The sequence below is a fragment of the Mus caroli genome, unplaced genomic scaffold, assembly GCF_978045245.1.
Source record: "Mus caroli unplaced genomic scaffold, Mus_caroli_1 scaffold_2, whole genome shotgun sequence".
Lineage (NCBI taxonomy): Eukaryota > Metazoa > Chordata > Mammalia > Rodentia > Muridae > Mus > Mus caroli.
In genome coordinates this window covers 77,967,312-77,992,435 of record NW_028227257.1, presented here as the reverse complement: position 1 = coordinate 77,992,435, position 25,124 = coordinate 77,967,312, and the positions used below count along the sequence as shown (strand labels likewise).

Sequence of the window (25,124 nt, the reverse complement as noted above, 5' to 3'; positions counted from 1 at the left end):
CAGGTTGACATTAAAGATGTTTTCCTCGATTGCTGTCTACCTTATGTTTTGAGCTAGGATCTCTCACTGCACCTGAATTTGGCTAGACTAGTTAGGCAGCAAGCTGCAGGGTACCTCCTGTCTCCATTACCCTTGTTACTAGGATACAGATGCGTGCTGCCATGCTCAACCCTGAGACTCTGAGTATTAGAATGGATCTGGTACAAAATTAGCACCTTAAGATGGATTCACTGACTGGCCAGATTGAATGGGGAAGGAGCAGTGCTTAGGGAATGGGTTAAGGATGCTAATATATTTGGCCAATTACCCCTCTTCAAGCACATGTGAAACTCCCACCCCACACAGGTTGGGACTCCAGCTGTATTCAATCTCCACATGACAGATTTTGTTCGAGGATGTTCTTTTGGGGTGGGAAATAGGACTTTAGGTTAGACCAGTTCTGCTTCCTTATCAGACCACTAATTACTGTATTTGCCAACATCTGTCAAAACTGCACATTCCAATGAGAAGCACATCAGACACAGTTGCATCAAAAGGACAGGGGACCCAAGTAGCTGCACATAGCTCGCAATGTCACCTGCCTGCTCTGCAGAGGCCTCTGTGGAGAGGTATTTCCCAGGTCACTACAGACAACAAGGTGACAAATCATCAGAGAGGAAGTGACTTGGGAGGGCATGAGAAGCTTGTGAGCGTTGCCTCATGTGGATAGATGGAGTCTGTGTACTTAGGCATGTGCAGAGGCCAGGGGTTGACATCAAGATGTTATCCTGCTTGCTGTCCACCTTAGTTTTTGAGCTAGGAACCCTCACTGAATCTAGAGCTCACTGACTTGCCCGGGCTGGCTAGCCAGTGAGCTCCAGGTCTTCCCCGTCTCTGTCCAGTATTATGAGTGCAGATGCACACTGTCATGCTCAACTTCTTATGTAGATGCTGAAGATCAAAACACTCAGGTCCTCATGTGCTTGCCCGGCAAGCACTTTACCCATTGAGCTATCCCCGAACCCCCGGAATCTGATGGGGGATTCTTTTTTATTTTTTGGAAAGGCTTCAAAGAAATTTCCGAGAATGACTGGAATCCTGCACCCGTTCATATCAACCTTCCCCCTCACTCAGCAACCTGATAACAGAAATCTAAAACACTGTTAAGTGAGTTCAGCTTGCTTCAGAGTGCTCTGGAGGCTTCCTGGCTTCTGGGTGACAAGGGAATTAAACAGGGCCCTATCTTGTATATTCCCAAGCCAGTACGTTCCTGCCAAACGGTGAAAAAGCCAGAGTTCCACCCCTCTGAGTTTCAGCCAGGAAATGTGAAAATCCACACCATACTAGGAGGCCCAGTGAAGGCTTAGCTGCCCTTTTTTGGGTCTGAATAATCTTCCGCAGAAGGAGCCTGGCTATCTAAAACCTCATTCTAAAACAAACCATAGAGGAAGTGCAGAGAGGGAAGTGGAGGAGATAAAAATCTCTGAGCACCTTCCTAACAGAGCTCATCTGCACAAACCTGCAGCCACTCAGTGCTGCATGGGCCACCTCCCCTGCCATTACCCACAAATACCCAAAGAGCACTAGGGTCTTCCCCCACAGACTGCAATCCAGAACTATACAGCTGACAGAGGGTGATCAGAAAACCCCTCACTCTTGGTTCCTTGGCTGGGGGGGGGGGAGCATGGTTTGAAAATTAGGGTTAAGAATATGGATATTACACAATCAGAATCCCTAAGAATGGATCCTTTAAGGCACTAATGGAGCATACACTCTACAGTCCTGACTTTAAGAGAACAGTTTTCTCTATAGTGGAAAATGACAAGAATAAAACAAGCAACACCACAAATGATTTCTGTAACAGGTCGGAGGCACTGTTAAATCCTTAGGAGCAAGAGAAAATCGGCACCTTCCTGAGGAAACCCTTCCAACATGGCATTCCTTATCCCAAGGTAAGAGGTTCAGAGGTGAAGATGGAGGGGATGTGAAGGGGAGTAGAAGCCATGGCATAATGACCAGGAACACTGACAGGAACAGGAACTGGACTCCCTAAATGATCTCACCCACAGCTAGATGTCTAGAGATGGCAAAAAACAGACCCTGGGGTTTGAGTTACTCAGAAGGGCCGTTGGCATTCTGTCAAAGAACTGCTAGAGGAAAACCCAGGATGCCATTCTCCTTACTGGTGGCCAAGGTGCTCTGGATAAAGAAGGAGTCATCCTGATCTCCAGTAGGCTCTTCAGTAGGAAGGTAGGTGTGCATAATGTAGCCTTCTGGGGTGCTCTTCTCTATGGTGGAGCCGCTGCTGACATCATCATCTATAATGTGTGAAGCATCGATGTCTTCTTGGTGTGTTCTATACTCGCCCTTCTTGCTGTAGCGGGTACCATCACGGTTGACAATAGCTGAAGGAGATACAGACACACCTTTAGAAATTCATAGCTGATATATCTTGAGTATAGGAAAGATAATGGATTGTCCTATAACATGACATTAAAGCTACTTTCTTTTTGCTTTAAAAAAAATCTGTCTGTCTAGTGCTCATATAGAGTGTGTGAGATGTTGAGATAGTCCACCCCCTTCTCCCACATACTCTAGAAATGAAGAGAAAATTGAAGTGCTGGGAAGTCCCTACATTTGAATCTGAGTTTCGAATAGCTTTAGACAAGGTAAGCCTGTGAGCTTCAGTTTCTTCCTTAGTAAAGGAATGGCCCAGCCTTCTAGATGGGATTGTCATGTGCTGCACATGATTCACTGTTATTAGCACTCAACATAGTAAGTGGTCAAAATAAGAAGAGGCTCAATAAGTGATGCTTCTCCCACCCTATATAGTCCCTGAAATATGTGTACATTTTGTTACTCTTGATTCCATCCAAACCCAGGAAGGATTTGAAATAGTAGCCACACAGCCTCCACAAAAAAAGCATATATTTGCAATCCTTTAGAAAGATTCTTTTTAAAAGGTAACTTTTGTCAGTTTAATCAAACCCCAATTTCTGGCTAGAAAACTGGTTTGTCTAAATATTGACAGAGCTTCAACCATCCTCAGGGGAATTCAACCTTAAAATTAGCAAACATGAATATATATATATATGTGTATATATATATATATATATATATATATATATATATATATGAATCTTTAGTTTAATAAGAAAGTGACCAGAATGAACCAGAGGAGAGAAAGTAAAAATGAAATCAATTCATTATCCATCCTTAAAACACATTTTCTGCCTTGATCCTCAGCCATTTGCTGCACACAGCTACTTATGTGTACTTTGCTGGAAACTGTTTTTTGCTGAATTGCATGTGTGGTACCAAGGATCCTTTGTTTCACTTACCTAGCTTAAATGAAACTTTCAGTTAGAAAAATTTCAACATCTCAGCTACTCTGAACATCTAGCCAAGGCAATTTATATTGTCTTACCATTTAAAAAAATATGTACTTAATGTTTGTGGGTATATTCTATATGAGTTTCTATGTGCCATGTGTGTGTAGGAACCCACAGAGGCCAGAAGAGTGTGCTCGATTTTCTTGAACTGGAGTTATAGGCAGTTGTGGGCATCTGTGTTGGTGCTGGGAATTGAACCCAGGCTGTATGCAAACACAACTAATACTTTTAAAACTACGACATCTTTCCAACCCCCAGACAATTTATAAAGAATGGAGGTTTGTTTGGATTATGGCCCTGGAGTCTAGGCTGAGAAGCCAAGAACAGTGTCTGTGGGTCCCACTCGCTGCATCCTGTGGCCAAGGGCATCACATGGAGACTCAGCAAGTGAGCCAGCTCAGGCCTCTCTTCCTTGCCCTATAAAAGCTACTGATATCATCAGGCTTCATCCTCTTTACTCCATCCAGTCCTAACTACTTCTCAAGGACCTCAATTCCATTTACTCTTAATGTGTGACATTGGGAGTTAGGTTTCTGACACATGAATTCTTGGTGGGTGCAAGGCGGAGGAGTGGAAGTGACATATTCAAACCATGTTATTGATAAAACTTCCGTAAATCTGGACTTTGGAGGGAATTTTTAGAAACCATGGAAACTGAGCATTCCTTAAGCATCTGATATGGGCCAGGCATGCATGAGGCACATTAGAGTTGTATGATGATTCTCACATGTTTTATCCTTATACATAAGAGAAGAGCGAAGCTTAGGGAAAGTTGATGCTCTAATATCACATGGTAGTTGTTGGGATGCGAAGCATTCTGTGGCTGCCACAGGCACAGGCCAAGTGAAAGGCTGGATTTACACAGTCTGGGAAGGCATCCCACTACTGCCGCCCCTATGTCCACACCCTCTGTTGGGGGCTGGCTCCAAGGAAGCAGAAGCAGAAATCAGCCTTTTCTAACATTGTTCTTCTTCCCAACGAGATGGGGCACAGAAGCAAAAATCTCTAAGGTTTTATAAGGTTACCTGCTGGAAAGCTCTGAGGAGGGTTTCCCATCTTCTAAGTTAGCACATGTAATTTTCTACAGATGATCTGAGGTGGGTGTGCCACAAATGTTATTGAAACACACATCAGGGAAGCCTGTGTCCTTCATAGCATGTACATCAGTTATAAATGCAGGGAATTCCCAAGTGGAAGTCTCCACCTATTAGACTGCTTTACTCTCTCTTAGACAGAGCACAGCTCAGGCACATGGTCTTCTACAGTTATAAATTGAAAATATTATTTATTTTTTCTTGCCCTTTAAATTGATTTTTAAGGTTGCCCTCAATTTATAACAAGTGATGTTGGTTGTCCATTTGTAGTCTCTTTTGAAAAACAAATGTATTTTAAGTAGGAGAGAGGAAACCACAAGAAAAAAAATCAAGTAAATGATAGTGCTGTGGAATACATGGATGGGTTTGCAAACTGTGGATGTGGGTTTCAAATGACTGATGTTTTAGAAATGGGGTGTAGGGTAAATCAGAGTACAGTTTCAAGCCAGAATCAGAAAGGGGAATGGGTTGTGGAATCACAGCTGTTCTTCCCTTAAGGATACAACTTAATAGCCTATGCAAATATTAACAATAGAGAACAGGTCATATGCCTTCTTCAAGAACAAGACAGATCACCAGAAACAAGAAGAGGTGCGTACTTATGGTAACGGGTCCATCGAAGGAATTGGGTAGGTCTGTGACTGACGTACAGTCTTCTCCAGGAGGGGCTGTGAGGAAGGAAAACAAAGATATGAAATAAAAATACATAATTTTAAAAATCTTCACACATTATGTCCTATTAAGTCAGTTAAACTAACATTTACTCTAATTGTCCTAAATAACTTTCTTCCCTGAAATTTGGTAAATCCAAAAGGGACACACCTTTGTAATGTGCTTTTACAATCTTATTTAACTTCAAAAGTTTCAATAAGCTTACTATTCCCAACCCAGCAACTCCATTCATTAAGAAAGGCGTGCATTCTAGGTCAGGTGTGTTGACACTTGCAAGCCCGGAGCTGGCAAAAAACACTGGGCTATCCCAGGACTGCGGGAGGCAGGCATTCTGTGTCTGCACTGTAGCAAGTCTGAGGTTTCATGTTTAATTAGAAATAAGATAGACATAGGCCATTCTCTAATTAAGGATATCATTAGAGAGAATTCTAAAACTCTTTTCAATTAAAAAAGAAATGTATAATCATTGTGAAAATAAGTTAAAATGAAGGCATGTATAGACGATCATGAAAAATAATTTATAATCCCAGATATAAACTTGGGTGATGAGAAGCTGGTGAACACATAGAATTGACATGAACATTGAAAGACTCTGAAGATTAAAACATTGCCAATGGATTTACCTGACAATCAAAATATTTAGTAAGTAACAAATTCCTAGTCTTATATTAAAAGATTAATAGCTTCATTAGTTTGGCTAATATTTATGAGTGCCTTCTCAATGTGCAGGGCTTCTCAGTGTCCAGTTAGGGCTGGCCACCTTTGACATGGCTACTCATGCTGTCTTAACATATATCATTTGGCTCCTTTTTTCTTGTCTTCTATTTATCTTCTACCCCGATCCCTTCGCTATGATTTGGGCTAGCTGGTCACCCACACGTGTTTTTTGTAGCCTTATGGCCAGTGCTGCCTGATACCATCAGAAGCCAGAACCTGTATACTACCTTTCATGTTATTTCCTAAATCCTAAAAGCAGACAATGTGACGTAACTACTCATGCCCCGGTGCTTGGTGCCCATCAGTACCTAGAGAGCTTACAAACCCAGAGAGCTACAAGGTGACTTTGTTTTAATGTGAGGGTTGGTTCCATTTGTGTGCTATAGGGCTCCCCCCTTGTTTGTTTTTCTGAAACACAGGCTGCTCTTACTCTTATAGTTATCCTGCCTCAGCCTCTTGAGGGCTGGGGTTACGAAAGTGTTGCCATCAGACTCAACTGCATAACAGCTTTTAGGGTGTGCATTTCCACTAAAATTTTAAAAGAGAATTTGTTAGGTTGGTTTCCTCTAGAGTTGCTTTCTGACAAGGATGAAAGAAGAAAGAAATTAATTGGTGGGTGGATACATACAGACATGCATGGAGGTTTGGAGGGACAGAGGCAGGCAACTGTCAGACAACTGTCACAAGGAAGGCCGGTCACAAGCATTTTTAAGTTCCCTGTCATAAACTGTTGCACACTCAGAACTCAGGCAGAAACAAGTAGTTGGGCAAAGAAGTAGTGGTTGCTTATCACTAGCAGCCAAATATAAAGAGGTAGTTTTTTTTTTTTTAAATCAAATCAGTTATTTGAAAACAAAGGATGTGCCAGCTGTAGGCATCTAATCGTAAAGAGTGGGCTTTAGGAAAAACACTCTTGCAAAAGTTGCTATGTGAAAATTCATTAAGAGAACCTGTAAATGAACAAGTCACCACCGGCAAGGTGAGAATTCCATCCCTTCCAGACCAGTACATACCAGCTTTGCATTTCTTCTTCATGTACACCATGATCTTCTCTTGCCCGTTTTACTTTGTGGTGATTCATATGATTCTCCTACCCCCCACCTCCTGCTTGCCAACCCACCACAAAGATGTGTGGACTCTACAAAATGAGTACTAAGTTCATCTGCTTGGGCCAAAATATTGTTGAGAGATTCTTCTCATTGTCAAATGAGAAGAAAAGAGAGGAAAGATCTCAATTCTCCAAGAAAGCCCATCTAACATGGTAACTCCTAAAACGGTCCACAAATATCAACAGAGGCCTGTGGATAAGCCTGGAAAGAGATGCTCTGAGTAGTGACTAGAGGATCCAGGTTCATCCCCTCTTTCTAAAGGCCACTCAACACATACAGGCCAGGTCATAGAAGAAAAAGGACAGCCAAAAGATGAACCTGCTCCTATCCCTGATTCTAAGGAATTCACAAGGTCTTAGAAAATAATACTTCTCTAACTCTTTATTCCCTCTTCAAATCTCCTTATTAAAGAGTAAGGACAACGTAAGCTACTGGAGAGATTTGGAGGTATTAATCTTTTTCTTGGGGCTGAGCCAATCTGTGCGATGTTTCTAGTATCCGAATGAGGAGCATCCCCAGAAATGGGCCTGGGAAATTTCCTGGAACAAAGTTGCGGTGGATGCTGCATGTCAACAACACTGAGGCTTGTCTGTCAATGATAAGTGCTCACACAGAGCCTCCTCATGCTCCATTTCACCTATAATTTCATACACTAGTTAAATCTGGCCAGGATGCCGAGATGCACAGTGACCCAAATATGTAGTTACCATATTCATTCATGCTCGTGTCCACTCAAATGACCTCATTTTGGAACTTCAGTCTCTTAAGCAAGGCAGGGCTGTGAGTATCCCTGAATACAGGGGTTTGTTGACTAAATACTAAACTGGGCTTCCCTGGGGCTGTATTCTCAGAATGGTTGGCTCCTCTGGCTCCAAAGGGCTAAGATGATAATTATTCAGTTTAGGTGCCAAGCTCTGGGTGCCAGCTAGAAAGGCGCTTCCTCCAGGGTTGATACACTGTAGGTGTTCCGTGAATACTTTTTCCAACAATTCTCAAATAAATGAGTGAATGGACAAGTCACAAATGTAAAGTCTGCTCCTTAATTCTACTGTAAGAAGAGAATGTGACATCTTAATGAAAGCAAGCTTTAAAACATGATCATGAATTTATCAGTCATTTGTGTCAATTCACCAGAAGTCACCAGGCTCATTCAAGTCAAGTCTTAGATACTGAGAGATGAGGCAGGAAAAAAAATCACAAAGCCTTTTCTTCAAGCTACCATATTTTTCATTGGGAAGCCGTGGAAATACGAGCAGGGTTTTAGCTTGTCGAAGTTATCTGCTATGGTATGCATTGCTGCTTTCTCTCCCTGCTGCAGGTTTATGGGTATATCTTTCCCTGGGATCTTGTGTTTGCAGTCCTTGGGTTAGGTCAAAACTAAGACTCTTTCCAAGACATTCTTGGCAGGGAGCTAGACACTGCCAGCATCTTTAGCTCACTTCATGCTCTGGCATCCAGGATATGCAATATGCTTATCCCTAGCCATACTTATTCCCCTCTCTCCTTTCTGTATTTTCTATATTATAGATTCAAGAAGATTGTTAATTCCTTTAAGACAAGAAACATAGTTTCTGGTTCTTTCCTACCCCCAATATAATTAGCCCAGTAGTGTGAAGATACTACTGATAAATAACTTTGAACTTAAAGGGAAATTATAAAAGCTTATCAATATGTGGGAAATAGAAAAAAAGGGAAAATGATACATTTTTAAATGTTACTACTTTTAACAGTCATTTGGGTGTGAGGCAGATCTCTAGTACTTCTCTTAGTTTTCAACTGAACTAACACCGGCCTCCCTAAGGAGAAGAGCATTCATCAAGGACCCCTGGGCTAGGGACCTACCTAAACTCACGGGCAACAGGAAGGACAGGAAGAAGAGCTGCAGTGGCTGTTTGCCTGGATCACTTCAACTCTTGGCCATAAAACAGTATGTGCTTTTGCCTGCTTCAATTACATTTCTCAGAACCTTAACTCAAAGTGACACCAACTTGTAAAACTCCCGAGAGTGTGTGGGAACACAGCAGTGCCATTTATTGCATACGTTCACTGGACAAGAGTCAGCAGGAGAAGCAAAGCAAGACCCAAGACTATGAGCAGCAGGAAGGATTACATCAAGATAAGCCTTTGCCACCTGTCCAACCCCTTCTTTCCTGACCCTGGGCACCAAGATGGAAGAAGTTAGACCCAGGTTACTCTTTGCCTACTTCCTGTTTACCCATTTGAGCTTTGGGTCATGTTACCGAGTATGGAAAGTGTCCTGTATAGTTTCGGGTGGACGTTCCCCATTTTGATCAAACTCCATGTGGTTTTGGTTCATATGATAGGGATGGGTAAACTTTCTGTGATATTTTCCCTTGTTTTGTGTTTGTGTCTCTCCATTCCCCATACATCCTCGAAATAAATCACTGGGTTCATGTGCTATATTTCAGCTACTCAGCCTCAATGCATACATTCTCTTCCCGAAAACTCTTGATTTCCCCTCTGAATTCCCACTCTGATCCTCAGTGCTTGTGAAATGATGAGTGGGTGATACTGACACAGCCTGAAGACACTGATATAATCTCTCCCAGTGCCCTTGATGTCCCATGTTACCTTAAAAGCCCACACAGTTTTTATATCCTACCACCATATTATACTCTCTGTGGTTTCATGGAGATAAAGTCTTAAGCCAGTTTCCAATCTATTTAACATCTTCCTTCCATTTTTAAGGAAAAATTTCAGTCCTGGAGGATGTGACAAGTTCATCTCAAAGCTTTTCCATTCTAGCCACATAGTTTCAACCCTTCGGGGGAACAGAAGATACAGTTTGCAAACTAAGACGTTTGAATGTTGGCATTTAAAACTTTGACATTTATGGTTTTAATTATTTTCAGATGACTGGAAATTTACAGTTCATAGAATTCTTTGTGTGTGTGTGTGTGTGTGTGTGTGTGTGTGTGTGTATTGGGTTGAATTAGACTTGTAGGCACAACTTCTAAGCTCATGGTTGGAAATGGTTTTGTAGGCAAAGGAGGGAGCCCAGCATGTCTATCTCCCTTTAGCTTTCTTATTCCTAGTGATCTCGGCTTTGGGTAGGAGACCTTCAAGAAGGTCAAGAGTCTATCATATCCTTCTTGCCATTTCCCTAACTCCATTTATAAGAATACTCTTAGCTGTTTGGTTTGTACCCTCAAATTATAAATAGATGAGTACTACGTTCCTTTAAAAAAAAATGCTTCGATTTCCCAACACAACAAAGGCTCTAGCTACTCTTCCCTTATACCTCTCTAACTTCATTGCCTGAAACCCTGTCCTCTGACCACTAGGCTTTTGCTCTGTTGAATGTCCTGGTGTTTGTAGGATAGAATTAAGATGCTCCTGATGCTGGCTTCACAGGCCTTCCCATCTGCCATTAGCTAACTCCTTTACTCTGATCATGGCTCTCCTAAATAACTCCTCAGATATACCCTCCCTGTTCACCTCTCAAATAAAAAGCATCCCTAAAGCTTGTGCCTTCCTGTGCACTCTCCATCCTCATGTAAAATAGTTGATATTTAATTATTTATCATCTGCTCTGTATGCCTGGCACATTAGTACCATGAACACAGGCTGTTCATGGTTGTTTCTTCTATTGTAGAAACCTTCAGGACTCATTTTGAGTAGGAGCTTCAGAAAGTTCCACCCATGCTTCAACAGAACTGTTGTCAGCCAATGCTCCCACAGGCAACCCCAAAACCATGCACTTGGAACCAACCTGAGGCATTGAAGCAATATGTGTCATAGTGGGAGGTGTTGGACGTGTTGAGGACATATACTCCTGTGTGGTTGGCTGCACAGATAGCATTGGGATGAATCCTCGGAATTACCACGTTTCCTTCTATGAACCCATACCTGCCAAGGAAAAACAAGAAGCAATAGACGTGAACGTCTGGGATCCCATTTCATAAAACCCCATCAAATGACATTTAATATGGCATAACACTTCTCTGGAAATGTTAGGGGTTCCAACAACTGAATTATGTAACATCCAATAACAGCAGCATTGGAGGATGAGAGAGATGAAGATGGACAGAGGCAAATTTAGTTTCTTTAAAGGCTGGAGATTTTTGTTGTTTTTAGATAATTTTTTTTAAAGGTACACAAATACAAAACAATAGTCCCATATAAAATGTAAGGTCAGCAATGTTCTTAAAGGCATCAAGAAGCCTGAGTTACAGAAGAAAAAGGTTACACTATAAGACTTGACACCAAATTAGCTTTATATTTTTCAAAAATGACATAAAATGACCCAATCTCCCAAGATAACAAGTGAATTGGCCTTCCGTTCAGTCTAAGACTCCAGACCTGTCTTATTGCCCATTCTCCTCTTCTTTCCTGTCCTTACCTTCTCCCTGGAGACTCATTTTTTTTACCCCACTAACCGCCAGCATGAAGCCTTGCTCCTGTGCTGAGTACATGGCGTGTCTGGCTTTGTGACCATCTGAGATCCATGGAGATAAATTTGCTATCCTTGAGCTGAGAGCATCAGCAACTACAGAAGTGGATGGCAGTGGCTCACTTAACAAAGCTCTCAAGAGAGTAACACACTATCCACTCCCACACCCATCTAGGTGATTCTGAGAGCCATTTAGGTCTGGGGGCCTTTTCAGATACAATGCATATTACCACCAACCTCAGAGGCACCCTAGTGGCCATATAACAGAAATATAAAATGTCTCAAGACATGGATATGGACTGAGACAAGGTTATGTGAAGGGAAAAGGGTGTATGACATCAAGAGAGCAAAGCGGGAGATACTAAATTAGCAGGGTCTGAGACATGTGGTGCAAGCTCAAACGCAGCATCTTTTCCTTCTTTTACCCTCTTCTGCAGGGACAACAGAACAGACCCCAGCACCCTGCAAGACCCGTGGCATGAGCATGACTTGGAAGCTCCTAAGCATAAAGCCTTTATTATGTGGGTGTTGCAATGGAAGCTGAATGACTAATTCCCCGTCCAAACGGACAGACTGATTTCCCCAGAGTCTCTTTAGCTCGGTGGTGGGAGGGCACACAATTAAACGTTAATAAGTTCTCATGGACCTGAGAGTTGCCACTAAACAGGGTGGGGCAGACAAGACAGAAGTCGTTGCTGAGGCTTTGGCCGAACCTGTGAGACGATCCCTTCTGGTTTTTGGCAGATATCCGATTCCTTAGCTACCTCAGGGAAATTATGAAAGTGAGTTTTGAAACACTTAATACCAGTTATGGGTGCGATGACAGATTTCTGCAGCAGAGGTTTTTTTTCTGCTTATTTTCTAAATAATACTCAACAGTGAAACTACCCTTTACCTTGCCCTTCCACATCATGTTGGCAAATTGTATATATATATATATATATTTGTGTGTGTGTATTATTGTGATTTTTTCACTATATCATTCTACCTGTCACTTATATGTGCATGTTCTATACATGAGTTGGGGAGATTAAAATTCCTATAAGTATATATGGCCTTAGTGAGTGACTGTCAACAGGAGGAAAGACAAGTCCTTGCATCCTCTCCCTTTATCCTCTGTCCCTTGGGAGGACTTGGTCATTATGTTCAGACTGATCACAAGCAGACTGTGACTCGTCTAAGTATAAGCAGTGTATCCATGACAAGTTGTGGGGCTCGGCTGCTTCCTCTACAAAATGTCTTAGAAATAAACAGGGCAGTTTAAGGATTAAGGTAAAGGATGCCTTTGGCATTATCCTGGCAGCTTAACATTCTGTATTTTTTTTTCCTCTAGCTCTCAACGGGTAAAACAAACAAACAATCCAAAAACAAAACAAAACAACCCTCTATTTCAAAAGTATGTCTTAACTGCATTTCACAACCATCGACCAGCTTCCTAAAACCACTTTCTTAACACAGCGACCTAGTCAGACCACATTGTAAAGCATAGCCTTAGGAGTAGGTTTTGCTAACTGGCCATCTTTCATGAAGGTAATGAGTCAGGACCTATAGCTGCAGAGCCATCACACCTTCATTAACATCCCTCAGACTTAGCTCTGGACAGTTACAGACAGATGCCTAGCTAGCGCTACTCAAGAGAACACTCTTAAACAATGGAAATAGACTCTACCCTAAGCCATGCCGTTTGATATGGCAGCTACCAGGCAATTGAAACTCAGCTAGTGCCATCAAAGAACTCATTTTCATATAACCTACTTTTAATTAACTTAAATATAATGCACCATGTGTGGCTCATGGTTACTATATTGGGCAGAGCAAGAGTCTCAGTTGCCACTCAAGTGGTAGGTGCCTGAGTCTGGGGACAGATGCAATTAACTTGCCTTTAATAGCTTCCATGAAGGGGGCTGCACTAGACTTTCTAAAAGCATTGTTTGCATGCATGTGGGAACACATGTGGGCTTAGCCGCAGGAAGGGAGCTACAGTGCCTAAGCTATGGGCTTGGGTGGGCATTCAGAGCACTTATGAAAACTATCTAATTCTTCTGGGGAACTCAAACCACACTAATTACTCAATTGAAGTTGTCACTAAGCCCCTCTTCATGCATACCACTGGCCACAAAAATGTACACACACATACACACTAACGCAGTAGTGACAGGAAACAAAATATGTATATGTATAACATATAATATGTATTACTTTATATATTATATGTATTTATATTATATATAGTCTATATAATATATTGGCATAATATATAGTATTATATATAATATTCATTATAATAATAAATAATATAAATTATATATATATATAAAATGTTCTCTGCCTCTATCAATTATCCTCTATCAGAAATGATTTGAGGAAGGCCCTCTGGGGCCCTGTGTACCTTGTAAAAGACTCCTCAGGCTTCTGATAATAACTTTAATGTAATACAGCTTTAAAACTTCCACATCATTTTACTTAATTTGTCAAACCATGGCAGCATAGAAGCTCAACATAAAAGCTCAGAGAGAGGTGGGGGAGAGAGAGAGAGAGGTTTAAAGAACGTGCTTTGAGTCAAGTCTGCACAGTCAAGACTCTGGCAGCAGCTACCTATTTATCTTAAACACTGTTATTTGGCTTGCATTTTCTTGTGGTTCCTACAGTGATACTGAATGCCTCTTCAAAGCCAGGAGAGTGCTACAGGAGCACATTAGGCCAGAGGGTTGCAACTGATATGACCCTAATGGCTTCCTCTGGCCTCCCTCCCTATGATTCACAAAGGTGTCTTTAGCCGACTTTAAATTCCAGTTGTCATACCGGTTTCAGTTTGACTTGGCCAAATTAATAGGTAGGGCTGCCTCTTTAGGCAAGAACTCATTCAACTGTCAGGGAGGAACCTTCCAGGCATAAGCGCCGCCGCTGTCCAGTGAGCTTTTCCCAGTGAAGGTGCTGCTCTCTTACCTGCATGTTTCAAAACCCTTGTTCAGGGCCAACTTCATTTGGTCCATGGTGGGTAAGGTGCTGTTGAAAGCCTGGCAGAGGTCAGCTGCCTCAGTCCGGGAGATACTGTAGCGGCCATTTTTCTCCACATGGAATACACCTGCGTAGCGGCAGGTTACATTCAAATCTGTGAGAGGAAACAGAGATGTTAGAGGCTTTTGCATAAATAATTTGCATGAAAGTAGATCAATGGTAAGAAGTGCTTGTAAGTGAAGACTTATAAAAAAAAAAACACCAAATACCAAATGCCAAATGGGGCATTGGGAGAAGCCAAACATCCAGCTGGGGTGATGGCTCACCCAGTGCAGTGAAGTGCTTGCCTTGTGAGCATGGGAACCTGAGTTTAATCTCTCAAAATCCACCTATAAAAAGCTGGGTATGGTGGCCAGCACTTGCAATAGTAGGGTTGGATTGACAGGTGAATCCCATGGGCTTGCAGCTCAACCAGCTTAGCCTTCTTGGTGCGTTCCAGCCCAATAAGTGGCCTTGTGTCTAAAAACAAGGTAGATGACACCTGAGGAATGAAAGCCAATGTTTTTCTCTTGCCTGAACATGCTTGTATGAACAGGCACACAAATGAGAACCTACACACACATGCACACACATGAAAACCAAGTAACTGCACATGGTCTCTCACACTTGAAATCCCACACTCGGGAGGCTGAGGCAGGAGGATCACCTGAGTTCAAGACCAGCCTGGGCTACATGGTGAATCGGGGTCAACTACAGTGTAAGACCTTGTCTCAGAACAACAAAAATGCAAATAAACAGCACTACTGACATGGCCTTCAAAATTCACTTTGGCTTTCCAAAGATACATCAAGCTTAAATCTGAGATGTGACATTATAAAGGACCCTCAGATCTGAGGTATGATATCATAATGGACCCCATCCTTAAAGTATCTTCATTAATAAAGACTTTTTTAGGCCCATTCTTCAAATTAATATAAAGTCATAGGAAACAGACAAAATAATAAAGAAACACAAACCAACTTCTAAGAAAGCTACACACAGAGACACACACACACAGACACACACAGACACACACACATGCATACCCACACTGTTTCCCACCTATTCTTATATTATGAGTATGTTTCCACAATCAACTGGTATTACCCCTTACCTTATCACTTCTAGCACCATACATTCAGCTGCACCCAGAATAAACTTCCTTCTGGTCAAGAACAATGTGATCTGGCTATAGTCTCTCTCCCTCTCTAGCCTGGGAGTTGCTGGCTCTCTTCCAACTACAATTTTCCCTTGATGCCATCAGCCATTCTGAACTCCTCGGGCCTGAGAACACAGCCCTGAATTCTCTTCTACATGAAATGCTCTGTCCTCATAGTGGCAGGGATGGTTCCATTATATTCTGAATTGTCACCCCACGACATTTTCTCTCAGCAGTGACGGAGGTGCCTGACTCTGGGCCTAGAGACAGAAAGAAGTGGCTTTAACCCAGACTCTGGACCCTCCAAAGCTCAGCATTTACAAGGTAAAGAAAGGAGTTGCCGAAGGAAATGACCATTTCTATCTAGAGCCACATGCTCCACCTGGACCCTGCTTTGTTCTACATTTCATTTCAGAGTGGATCGTAGTGGGAGAGGAGGGTTTTTTCCCTAAATTGTTCCTTGATGTCCTGCACTCTTGGGATTCTGTCATCTGTACTCAAAAAAAAAAAGCTTTATATATATATATATATATATATATATATATATATATATATATATATTTAAATGTCAAGAAACAGAAGCTGGGGGAAAATAAAGCAACGTGTACAAGTCCCCAGCTTTTAGATGGCTGAGGTGGGAACTCCTCTCAGTGTGTTCAATCCCCCCACACAGTGTTTTGAACCAGCTTCCCATGAGCTGAGAAGATCCTTCATGCTTAGAACAGGGGAGAGCCACACCCAAACAACTGTTTCATGATGACAAAAGTGGGCCCATTATTCTGAAACTGTGCAGGTGACAGCTGCTCTCTTCTAAAGCAGGAAGCAGATTCCGAACAGCGTCAGACAGATGGAAAACCAAGAAAGAAGGCGCCCTTAAGAAGGCATGTAAGCCAATATCAGTTGACTTCTTTTCCTTGGTTGCTGTTGTCAGCAAGCAGGTACCATAAAAACAAACAAACAAAACAAAACAAAAACCAACAACGACAACAACAACAACAAAAAACAACATGAAACACTGGAAGCAGACGAATGAAGAAAGGAGGTTTTGTGCAGTTAATTCCTTATCTCCGGGGCCCAGTGTGCTCTCTGCAGGCACTCGTGCAGTTCTTGGCGGGTGAAGCAACAGCACACAGAGGAAGGAAATGCACAAAGTCCCTTTGAAACGCTATTTATTTTTACTGACATTTGCAGCTTAGGTCTCAGTTGACCAGTTTCACAAAGGGAAGCTGTCACTCAGAGAGACAGCCCTTCTAGGGCCTCTCCCTGCTCCAGCATACATAAGAAAAGAAAGAAAGAAAGAAAGAAAGAAAGAAAGAAAGAAAGAAAGAAAGAAAGAAAGAAAGAAAGAAAGAGAGAGAAAGAGAGAGAGAGGGAGAGAGAGAGGGAGGGAGGGAGGAAAGAAAGAAAGAAAGAAAGAAAGAAAGAAAGAAAGAAAGAAAGAAAGAAAGAAAGAAAGAAAGAAAGAAAGAAAGAGAAAAAGAGAGAAAGAGAGAAAGAAAGAGAAAAAGAGAGAAAGAAAGAGAAAAAGAAAAAAAGAAAGAAATGTTTGAGTCAGCTTCTTGTAAGTAGAGCTGCTAAGGTGACTTCAGTCAGATACCACCTGCAGGCTCCTGACCCAGGTGGTTGCTGTCAACTCCTAGTTTGAAAATAAAGGCAGAGGCTTGGACAATGGTTGGGAGATGAGAGGCAGTTTCTTTCCTATGAAAATCAATTCTAGCTTGCCACCTGGCAGATTGGATATGCAAATGCAAGAGAACCCAATGCAAGCTGTTGACTTTTGAGTAAAACCCCTCATGTTCCATGTGCAACAACCAATGTGCCTTTTAGGACAGTGTGTGGACACGTGGTGGTTATTTGCTAAGTGTCCCTGTAATTGACTCTGTGTGTGCATGAACAACCAAGGGCAGAATAAGACAGACAAACTCAGTCTTCACCTTGCTACCTCAGCCAGGGGCCTGACACACTGCCCGCATCTGAAAATGGCTGCTGGGTCAATAAGAAATTCTCAGAAAATATTAAGTACATGCTTGTGCTTATTTTAATCTCGTGAGACAGAATCCAGATCTTAACCCTCATGGCATTTGGACACTTAGGAATTGCAATGATGGTGCCCCAGACATCAAGATCAACTATCATGCTGATAAGCCATCCATCCCCTCTGGATCACTCTTGCATTAAAATGGGCCAAACCTTGAACTCTGTGTGTCATTTAAGTCCTGGCAATTTATGAAGGCATTCAGACTCTCCAAGAACGATAGCAGAAGTGAGTGCTTGTGCAGATGTCAGGCACTCTTAAAGCATTTTACACATGCTAACTAACCTGCTCCTTAAAACACCTTTAAGAGGAAGGTAATATTAATTACCACTTTCCAGATAGAGAAAGTGAGGCACAGAGAGGAGAGACTATAGAAACATGCCCGAGATCACTGAGCTGTAATGGTGAAGCAGACCTTCAAACCCACCTGGACCGGGCTCCTGGAACCCGCAAGCTTCACCACTACCTTCTTCTCCTAACCCCAGGATGGGTAACTCTCCTGCTTCCTTATCCCACCAGTGCATAGCCAACATTGTTCCCATCATGAAGGGAAGGGTGAGAGGGGAGCAGCATAAACCAAAGATCATCTCCAGCAGGGCGCGAGTATCCATGGAGGCGATGGACCAAGCTTCGAGTATGGAGGATGAGCTGTCTGTCCGTCTACAGTTGTTTCTTCAGAAACAACACCTCTGCCATCTAGGAGTCCTCTGACTTGGGTGACAAATACTAAGGCTGGGAAAGATAACTCAGTCCACAAAAAGCTTGCTGAACAAGCACTAGGTCCTATAAGAAAGCTGGTTTGGTGGTACACTCTTAGAATCCAGTGCTGGGGAAACAGAGACAGACTGATGTCCAGGACTTACAGGACAGCTACTAGCCTTAGCTTTCATGGTGATCTCCAGGACAGTGAGAGACACTGTATTGAAGAAAAAAATAAACAGCTTCTAAGGAGTGAGAGATATGCTGTCCTCTGACCTCTCTGTATGTGTGCAAACACCTAAACACCCACACATGTGCACTCATATACAGGCATGTACATGTGTGGGTATAACACACACACACACACACACACACACACACACACAAGTAGGCTTATATTAAATGGCAATTGTATCTCTTAAACAAGCCTTTCCATATGAAGATACATCAAAAATGTTTTCTTCGGAACCCTCTGGTTTCCAATAAATCTCCTTTATCTTGCAATGAATTGAACTGTTCGAAGCCCCTCCCTTAGAGAGACAGAATGGGCTCAATGAAAGATGTAGACTGGGGCTACTTTCTGATTGAGAGAGAAGCCTCCAGGGACATGCCACTCCCTTAGAGTGCGCATTATGACAGGCTATGAGCAGGGCAGGGTCATCTCTAGGTTCATTATCCAAGATTCCCCAAGATCAAGACATCTGAGAGTGTCCATAATACCTGAGAAGGAAATAGCTTAACTGAGTTCAGATCCTCCCAGACTCTGCCACTCCCAAGAGATGGCACAGCCAGGGAGCTGCTTAACATCTCTGGTGCTCAGCCTTGCTAGAGGGACCACACTACCAACCTGCTAGAGTCTGTGGGGACTCACTAAATGAAACTGGTAAAAATGGAGCTTATAGTAATTGAGGCTGTGAGTATTGGAGATTTGCCAACTGCCTTATGAACGTCATCTAACTTAATTCTCATCTGAGTCTTATGAGGTCAGCACATTGGCAAAGTCATTTTTCTAAAAATACTAGTTTTGAAATTAAAATATAATTGCCTAATTTTCCCCTTCCTCTCTCCAAACTCTCCCATAGCATCCTTGCTCCCTCTCAAGACCACTTGAGAGAGAGTTTCAATGTCCAACCCCTGTAATGTTACTTTTATGTCTAGGACTTCAGGTCTGCCCACTTAATGTTAGATAACCAATTAAAGCGCTCATTCTTGGGGAAGAGTATGGAACGCCCATTTTAGAGACGAAGAATCTGAGGCACTAAGTCATGACTAAACTCATCCAAATAGAAGGGTCAGATTTCTAACCTGTTGTGGGCTATGGTTAAAAATCACTCTCAGAAAAGGCATAACTATTTTATGGCACCATCCACCTTATCTCTGATCAAGAAAAATACGATTTCACTAGGGAAATCACCCACTTCAACACTTTGCTTACATTGTGGAGTCAGAGAGAAATGGATTCTTCATACACCCAGTCATTTCCCAACTGGAAGAAAATCATAACCTCATCAGAGAAGGAGCCACTATGTAATTTCCACTCAGGTTTCCATTATCTGCATTTTCCCAAAGTTGCTTGAGAGGTGAGTGAGAGTAGAGCCTGCTCTAGAAGAAGGAAGATAGACTTCTGGCCACAAATAGATCCGCTTTCCTGTGCCCTCCTGATATCTACCAAGAGTCACCAACCGGGCTTCTTTAAGGATTCTCTATTGGCCACTAAAAATGTCTAAGCCTGAAGCTGTTTCTGAACACTTGCTATTTTCCATAAAAGAAAATGTTCCTGAAGACCGCTTGTGTTTTTGTAACTGGCTTTTGAAGACATCATCTCTGTAATGGATACAACACATTTGCACAACTTTGGCGATCATTTATGAAGTTAGACCTCCTGAAAATAGACAGCAATATATCACACACGCAGACCACCAGGAGACACTTACGAACACACTGTGCCCAAGAGAGGTGGATAGCTCTCCAACTCTCCCTTCTTTAGATGACCCCAAAAGAATTGATGCTTGCTAGCATGAACTAACCATATGCCTGGTCTTTTCTGCTCTCTCCCCAAGAGTTACAGGCAGAATTAAGTATTTTTCTGTTGATTTGGCTCACAGTAGACTGTGGTGGAGAAAAGTTGCTGTCTTAGAGATAGTAGACATAGAAGCCAGACCAGTTCCTGTGTTCCGTGACTTGACTAATTACCACAGTTTACTTATCATGGGTTGTAGGAACACCAGCAAGCAAAGACAGCGCCTTTTCTGAGTGATGTTACAGTTTTCAATAGTTTTGCACCTAATAATTCATTTTATTCTCACGACAATCCTATGCAGTGTGTTCTTTTATTAACCACACCTCACATGTGTTGATTAATTCATTGAGAAGTCTTAAGCAACTGGTAGAGCCAGGTACAGACTGAACAGTCCGGCTGTTTGAGTCCCAGGGTTAAGTGGTAGCTTAGACATGGAACAGATCTGAACATTATCAGAATCCCATTTGTTACCCAATTTCCTTTACTCTGCCTGAAAGGCGGAAGGTCTTCACCCAACAGGTCTGAGTTGCTTCAGTGGAAAAATCACCATACTATTGGATCTGTTATCCTCTCTCAGGGAAGAATTCCTGAACTGCAACTTGTTCACTGGCTTTATCCAACCGTGATTCTCTCTGATCTTATCCTGTTTCTTCTCAAGACATTTTTGAGAATTGGAATGGTTCAGTCCTGGCTGCAGTTTCAGCCTTCTGTTCTTTATATCCCAAGTGCTCCAGCCAATGCTCAGGCAGAGCTAATGAGAAGAAGAGCTGGCATTCTGCTGTGATTCACAGCTGGGTTCATTTGTGACTTTCCGAAAGTCTATTGGCAATCCCAAAGGTCTAGACTTACCAAGTAAATGTGCTAGGCTGATCGAGCTGGAACCTGACACCCTTGCTTGGTCTTTAACAGAATAGAGCCCCCTATGAGACTGCCACCCTAATTGCGTGGGCAGTGAGTGGCAACCAGTGCACATGTGGTTTTTACTTTCACAGTGTTTGGCTTTTAAATCCAAGACTCTGTTACTGCCCTCTGACTTGCAGAGCTTACATCTTATACAGAAGATGACACAATTCATGAGCCTAGCTCTGCTGATTCTGATTAGAAGCATGGAGGGAATGTGCCAATTTTCTTTAAAAAAACAAAAAACAAAAACATATTGGTAATTAGATCATCCATGATTAAAGGTAGGACAATAAAGGGCCTTAAACAAATTAGCTGTGAGAAACAAGAAAATAAAATTGAGAGGGACTGAGCTTGGTCCCCTAGACCATTATGAAGAAAGCACAATCCCAGGGGACTTTAATTGCAGCATCCTGACTCCTGGTACAATGCTCCTAACAAAGTATATTTTATAAGATGTTTGAGCATGCTGTTCCCAATAAATCCACAACTCATGGCCAGGGAGCATCATTCCGAAGTACATCATGGGCAAGTCACTCTTTTTCCACTTGTGCGATGTCTTTGCAGCTCAGAAGTTTCCATTTGGGAGCCATTCAAGCTGTATAGCCCCTGCTTCCACCAAGCCTGCCAGTACAGAAGAAGGCTGGCAGCTTTTCCATTGCCCCCACACCACTTGTGCCATCGTCTGACTCCCATGTGATGGGTGCCTAATGAAAGAGTACATTGTTCAGCATCTACTTTTGAATGAGGCCAAAATCATTCTTGGTGCTAGATAGCCTTTGGCTGCCCACTGCAGACCATGAGTACCTAGTGACTCAGTCTCTCCCGGAATCACCCCCAAGGCGGGTGAAGTTTTAATGAGCAGAGAAGATAGTCATGCACAGTCATATGGAGGGAATTTCCTTCAAAATTTGTCGTGGGGTGCTTTTAATTGAGCTATTCATCTCTTGGCACTCAAAGGGGAAAGGCACTTCAATGTCTGGGGGCCTGGCTGGACACCCTGACCTCTCAGTCTCTAGTTTAAGGAACAAGGAGTCCATCATGAGCCAACAGAACTCTATGAAAGAGCAACCCCCTTAGAAGCTGTCACCCGGGCCATTCTGCCAAGTCCTCCAAATAGCCAACCCATTGCATAGTCTAGAGATGCCTTGAGTTGTTTTTAGAATGTGAGAAGAAGCCTTCTTCCTGCCTTTTGCTTCTGTGTTGGGGACATGGGCAGTAAGACCCTGCTGAGGATTTCCCCCCTTCTTCTGGATCTATCAAGGTGCTTGCTTGCCCCTAGTTTTACCTCACTACATCGGAGTTCTGTAAGTCCAAGTCCTCCATGGAAAACAAGCCTCCAGGAAGACAGATGAAACCAAAAACCACAGTGTGTACCCTTGTGTGTTGCCATGGCAACCAGGAAATCCACTGGCCTTGACACCTTTGTTTTGTTTTGTTTTCATTTTTGGATCTTATTGATTTAGCAGATTGACTAGCATAAACCCAGGATGTGGTTAAGTGGACTGACAAAGCAGCAGAAGGCCACATATGGTTTTCCCTGCTGCAGTTCGGAGAGGCAAGAACGTCAGCTCCACTTTGTCTTGCAGTTACTTTTTTTTTCTGGGCAGCTGTAACTACTTTGACATCATCTAATTAGAGTACATCTTCTGCACAAGTCTAGAGGCAGCACTTTGAAAGACTAGCAGATCAAGAGAGGGACCTCGTGAGAGACAAGGCGGAATAAGAAGCTGTTACTTGTTATTATCTGCACTTGAGAAGCGATCAGTGAGTCCCCACATGCTGGTGAGCCAGTCTCCATCTAGAAGGAGGATGCACGGGTCACACCCAAATCCTATTCACTATAAGCTATGCGACCTTGAACTACTTGCAGTAAGATCCGTGACACGGCTAGCCTTTCTCTCTCCTTCAGTAAAATGAGAATATGCTCAAAGGGCTTTATATGGTTTTTTTTATGGAAATAGCCTTATGCAATCACGCGCATGTCACCTGGAAAATCATTTTTAAGAGAATAGAAATCATAATACTAACTAAATAGTATAATCACTAGTCACGGGTAATCTCAAATCTAAATAAAACTAATTGATAGCATCAAAGCTAGGACTTCTTCAGGACTCGTGAGATAAAAGGGTTCAGAGTATGGTTTTGCAGTCAAATATCAGAAAGGACCTTAAAATTCCCACAGGAATAAAGACATGTTTTGGTGTCACTCTCTGCAGAACAGAATGCATCATGTACTTTAGACCTGGATCACCTTGTTAAGTAGGACTTTATCGCATGAAATATGCAACACATGCATACCAAAACAGTCCTTTGAAGCCTTAAGGGTGGGTGCTATGCACCCACTTTACAGATGGAGAATTTAAGGAACAAGAGATGCAGGGAGAGTTTGATGAACACAGATGTTGCCTCAGATCTTCTGAGTCTACCTAGATCTTCTTGGGTTGATACCAGGATAAGGAGGGGGCAACAGCAGCATTTATAGAGCACAGTGGTGCTCTATCTTTCTTTTGCTGCCATGGTGCACTGGAAAGATTCAGGATGGCTAAGACAAGTAAGAGTATAGTTATCTGAGGTGAAGCCAGAAATGAGGGCTTTGAGATAGACCTAGAGCCTGAATCCACCTTGTTTATTCTCACCTCAGTACCTAGCCTACCCCTTCAGTGACCCTGGCCCTCTCAAACTCCCCTATGGGAATATCTAAACCAGTCTGGAAAACTCTGAGGCAGAGGCCAGTCATGACATGATACTCATCATTTGGTCAGTCTTAACTTGAAAGTGCCAGGAAAATGGGTCACCCCACTGATGTCTATGGAAACAGACAAGGAACAATTAGCACAGGGCCCTGAAGCTCTAAGAGTGTCACATATAAGATACATCATGCGAAAATGTTTTAGAACTAATTTGCCTAGTATAACCTTCGTATTTCTCTCCTTGTTTCAAACATAAAAGTACCTTGCAAAAGAGACCTCCTTGAAGATCACTATTATCTGAACTTGCAGAAAGGAAAATAGAAAAGTTCGAACTTTTTGTACATTCTGCCATGGCTGGGTACATTTCTGTGACTGATATATTACTGTGACTACTGGCTAAACAGTGGACCTGATGAAATATCAAGACTCAGTCACTGAAGTACGGCTTATTGTCCTTCAAGACGGGGTCACTTAGAGGAGGAACGCGAAAGGCCACCTCCAATTCCTACAAAGCTCATTTACCACCTAAAGTCCAAGGTAGGACCTATTGATTTTCCTTTCCTTCTATCTGTCTCTTTTAGCCTTTTTTTGAGTGGAAGTGAAAAGATTGCAGCATGTTCGGAGCTGCTACTCTGTGTGGGATGGCAGCCCAAGTGTCCTGAAGATTCTGCATCCTGGGACTCTCTGCACAACATCCAGAGGTTGAATAAGTGACTTTCCTCATCTGAGAGGAAGCCCATCGAGCCCAGCCATTGAGCCCACTTATCATGAAAGTGGCAAAAGATAGAGGCAGAGGTAGTAAGCAGAGACTCAGCTCATGAAAGCCATGGCTGCCTGCTTGGGATACTTAACATGTAAGCCAATTGTGGGGCACAGCAGGCTGGGAAACACTGGCTTTGGTTATTTCAGCCTCTGAGCCCTTGTCTGGGCTTCTGAGCTGGGTTAACACAAAGGGGGCACATGGTTTGCATCTGCTAGTCCCTGCACAGCGATTTCCTCATCTAACAACAGTCATCTGAGATAAGTGTGGTAACCATCACAAGCCTTTATGCAGAGAGCAGATGACAACACTGAGACTGAGAAGTTTAACAACCTACCCAAGGGTTAGGTGTCAAGCAAAGGCCTTCCTGTTTTCTCATGGAAGCACAAGTGGCAGCCTCTTGCCTTGGCTTCCAGAAATTCCACAAGAGAAGGGAAGTCAGGCCTCTTCCTAGACAGTTTCAAGACAAGGGACTCAATATTCT

At 42.6% G+C, this 25,124-nt stretch overlaps 1 protein-coding gene across 3 annotated transcripts in view; it reads right to left on the bottom strand.

Moving 5' to 3' along the window:
- The window catches only part of Cd44 (CD44 molecule (IN blood group)), an 88,823-nt gene that overhangs the window by 39,142 nt on the left and 24,557 nt on the right, over window positions 1-25,124 (bottom strand). For all 3 annotated transcript variants that reach the window (XM_021183489.3, XM_021183498.3, XM_021183532.2), the window contains exons 2-5: window positions 14,324-14,489; window positions 10,697-10,833; window positions 5,065-5,133; window positions 2,163-2,384 (exon numbers count right to left, since the gene is read on the bottom strand). In XM_021183489.3, the coding sequence (XP_021039148.1) occupies window positions 2,163-2,384; window positions 5,065-5,133; window positions 10,697-10,833; window positions 14,324-14,489 (594 nt within the window). The remainder of the gene's footprint in view (window positions 1-2,162; window positions 2,385-5,064; window positions 5,134-10,696; window positions 10,834-14,323; window positions 14,490-25,124) is intronic.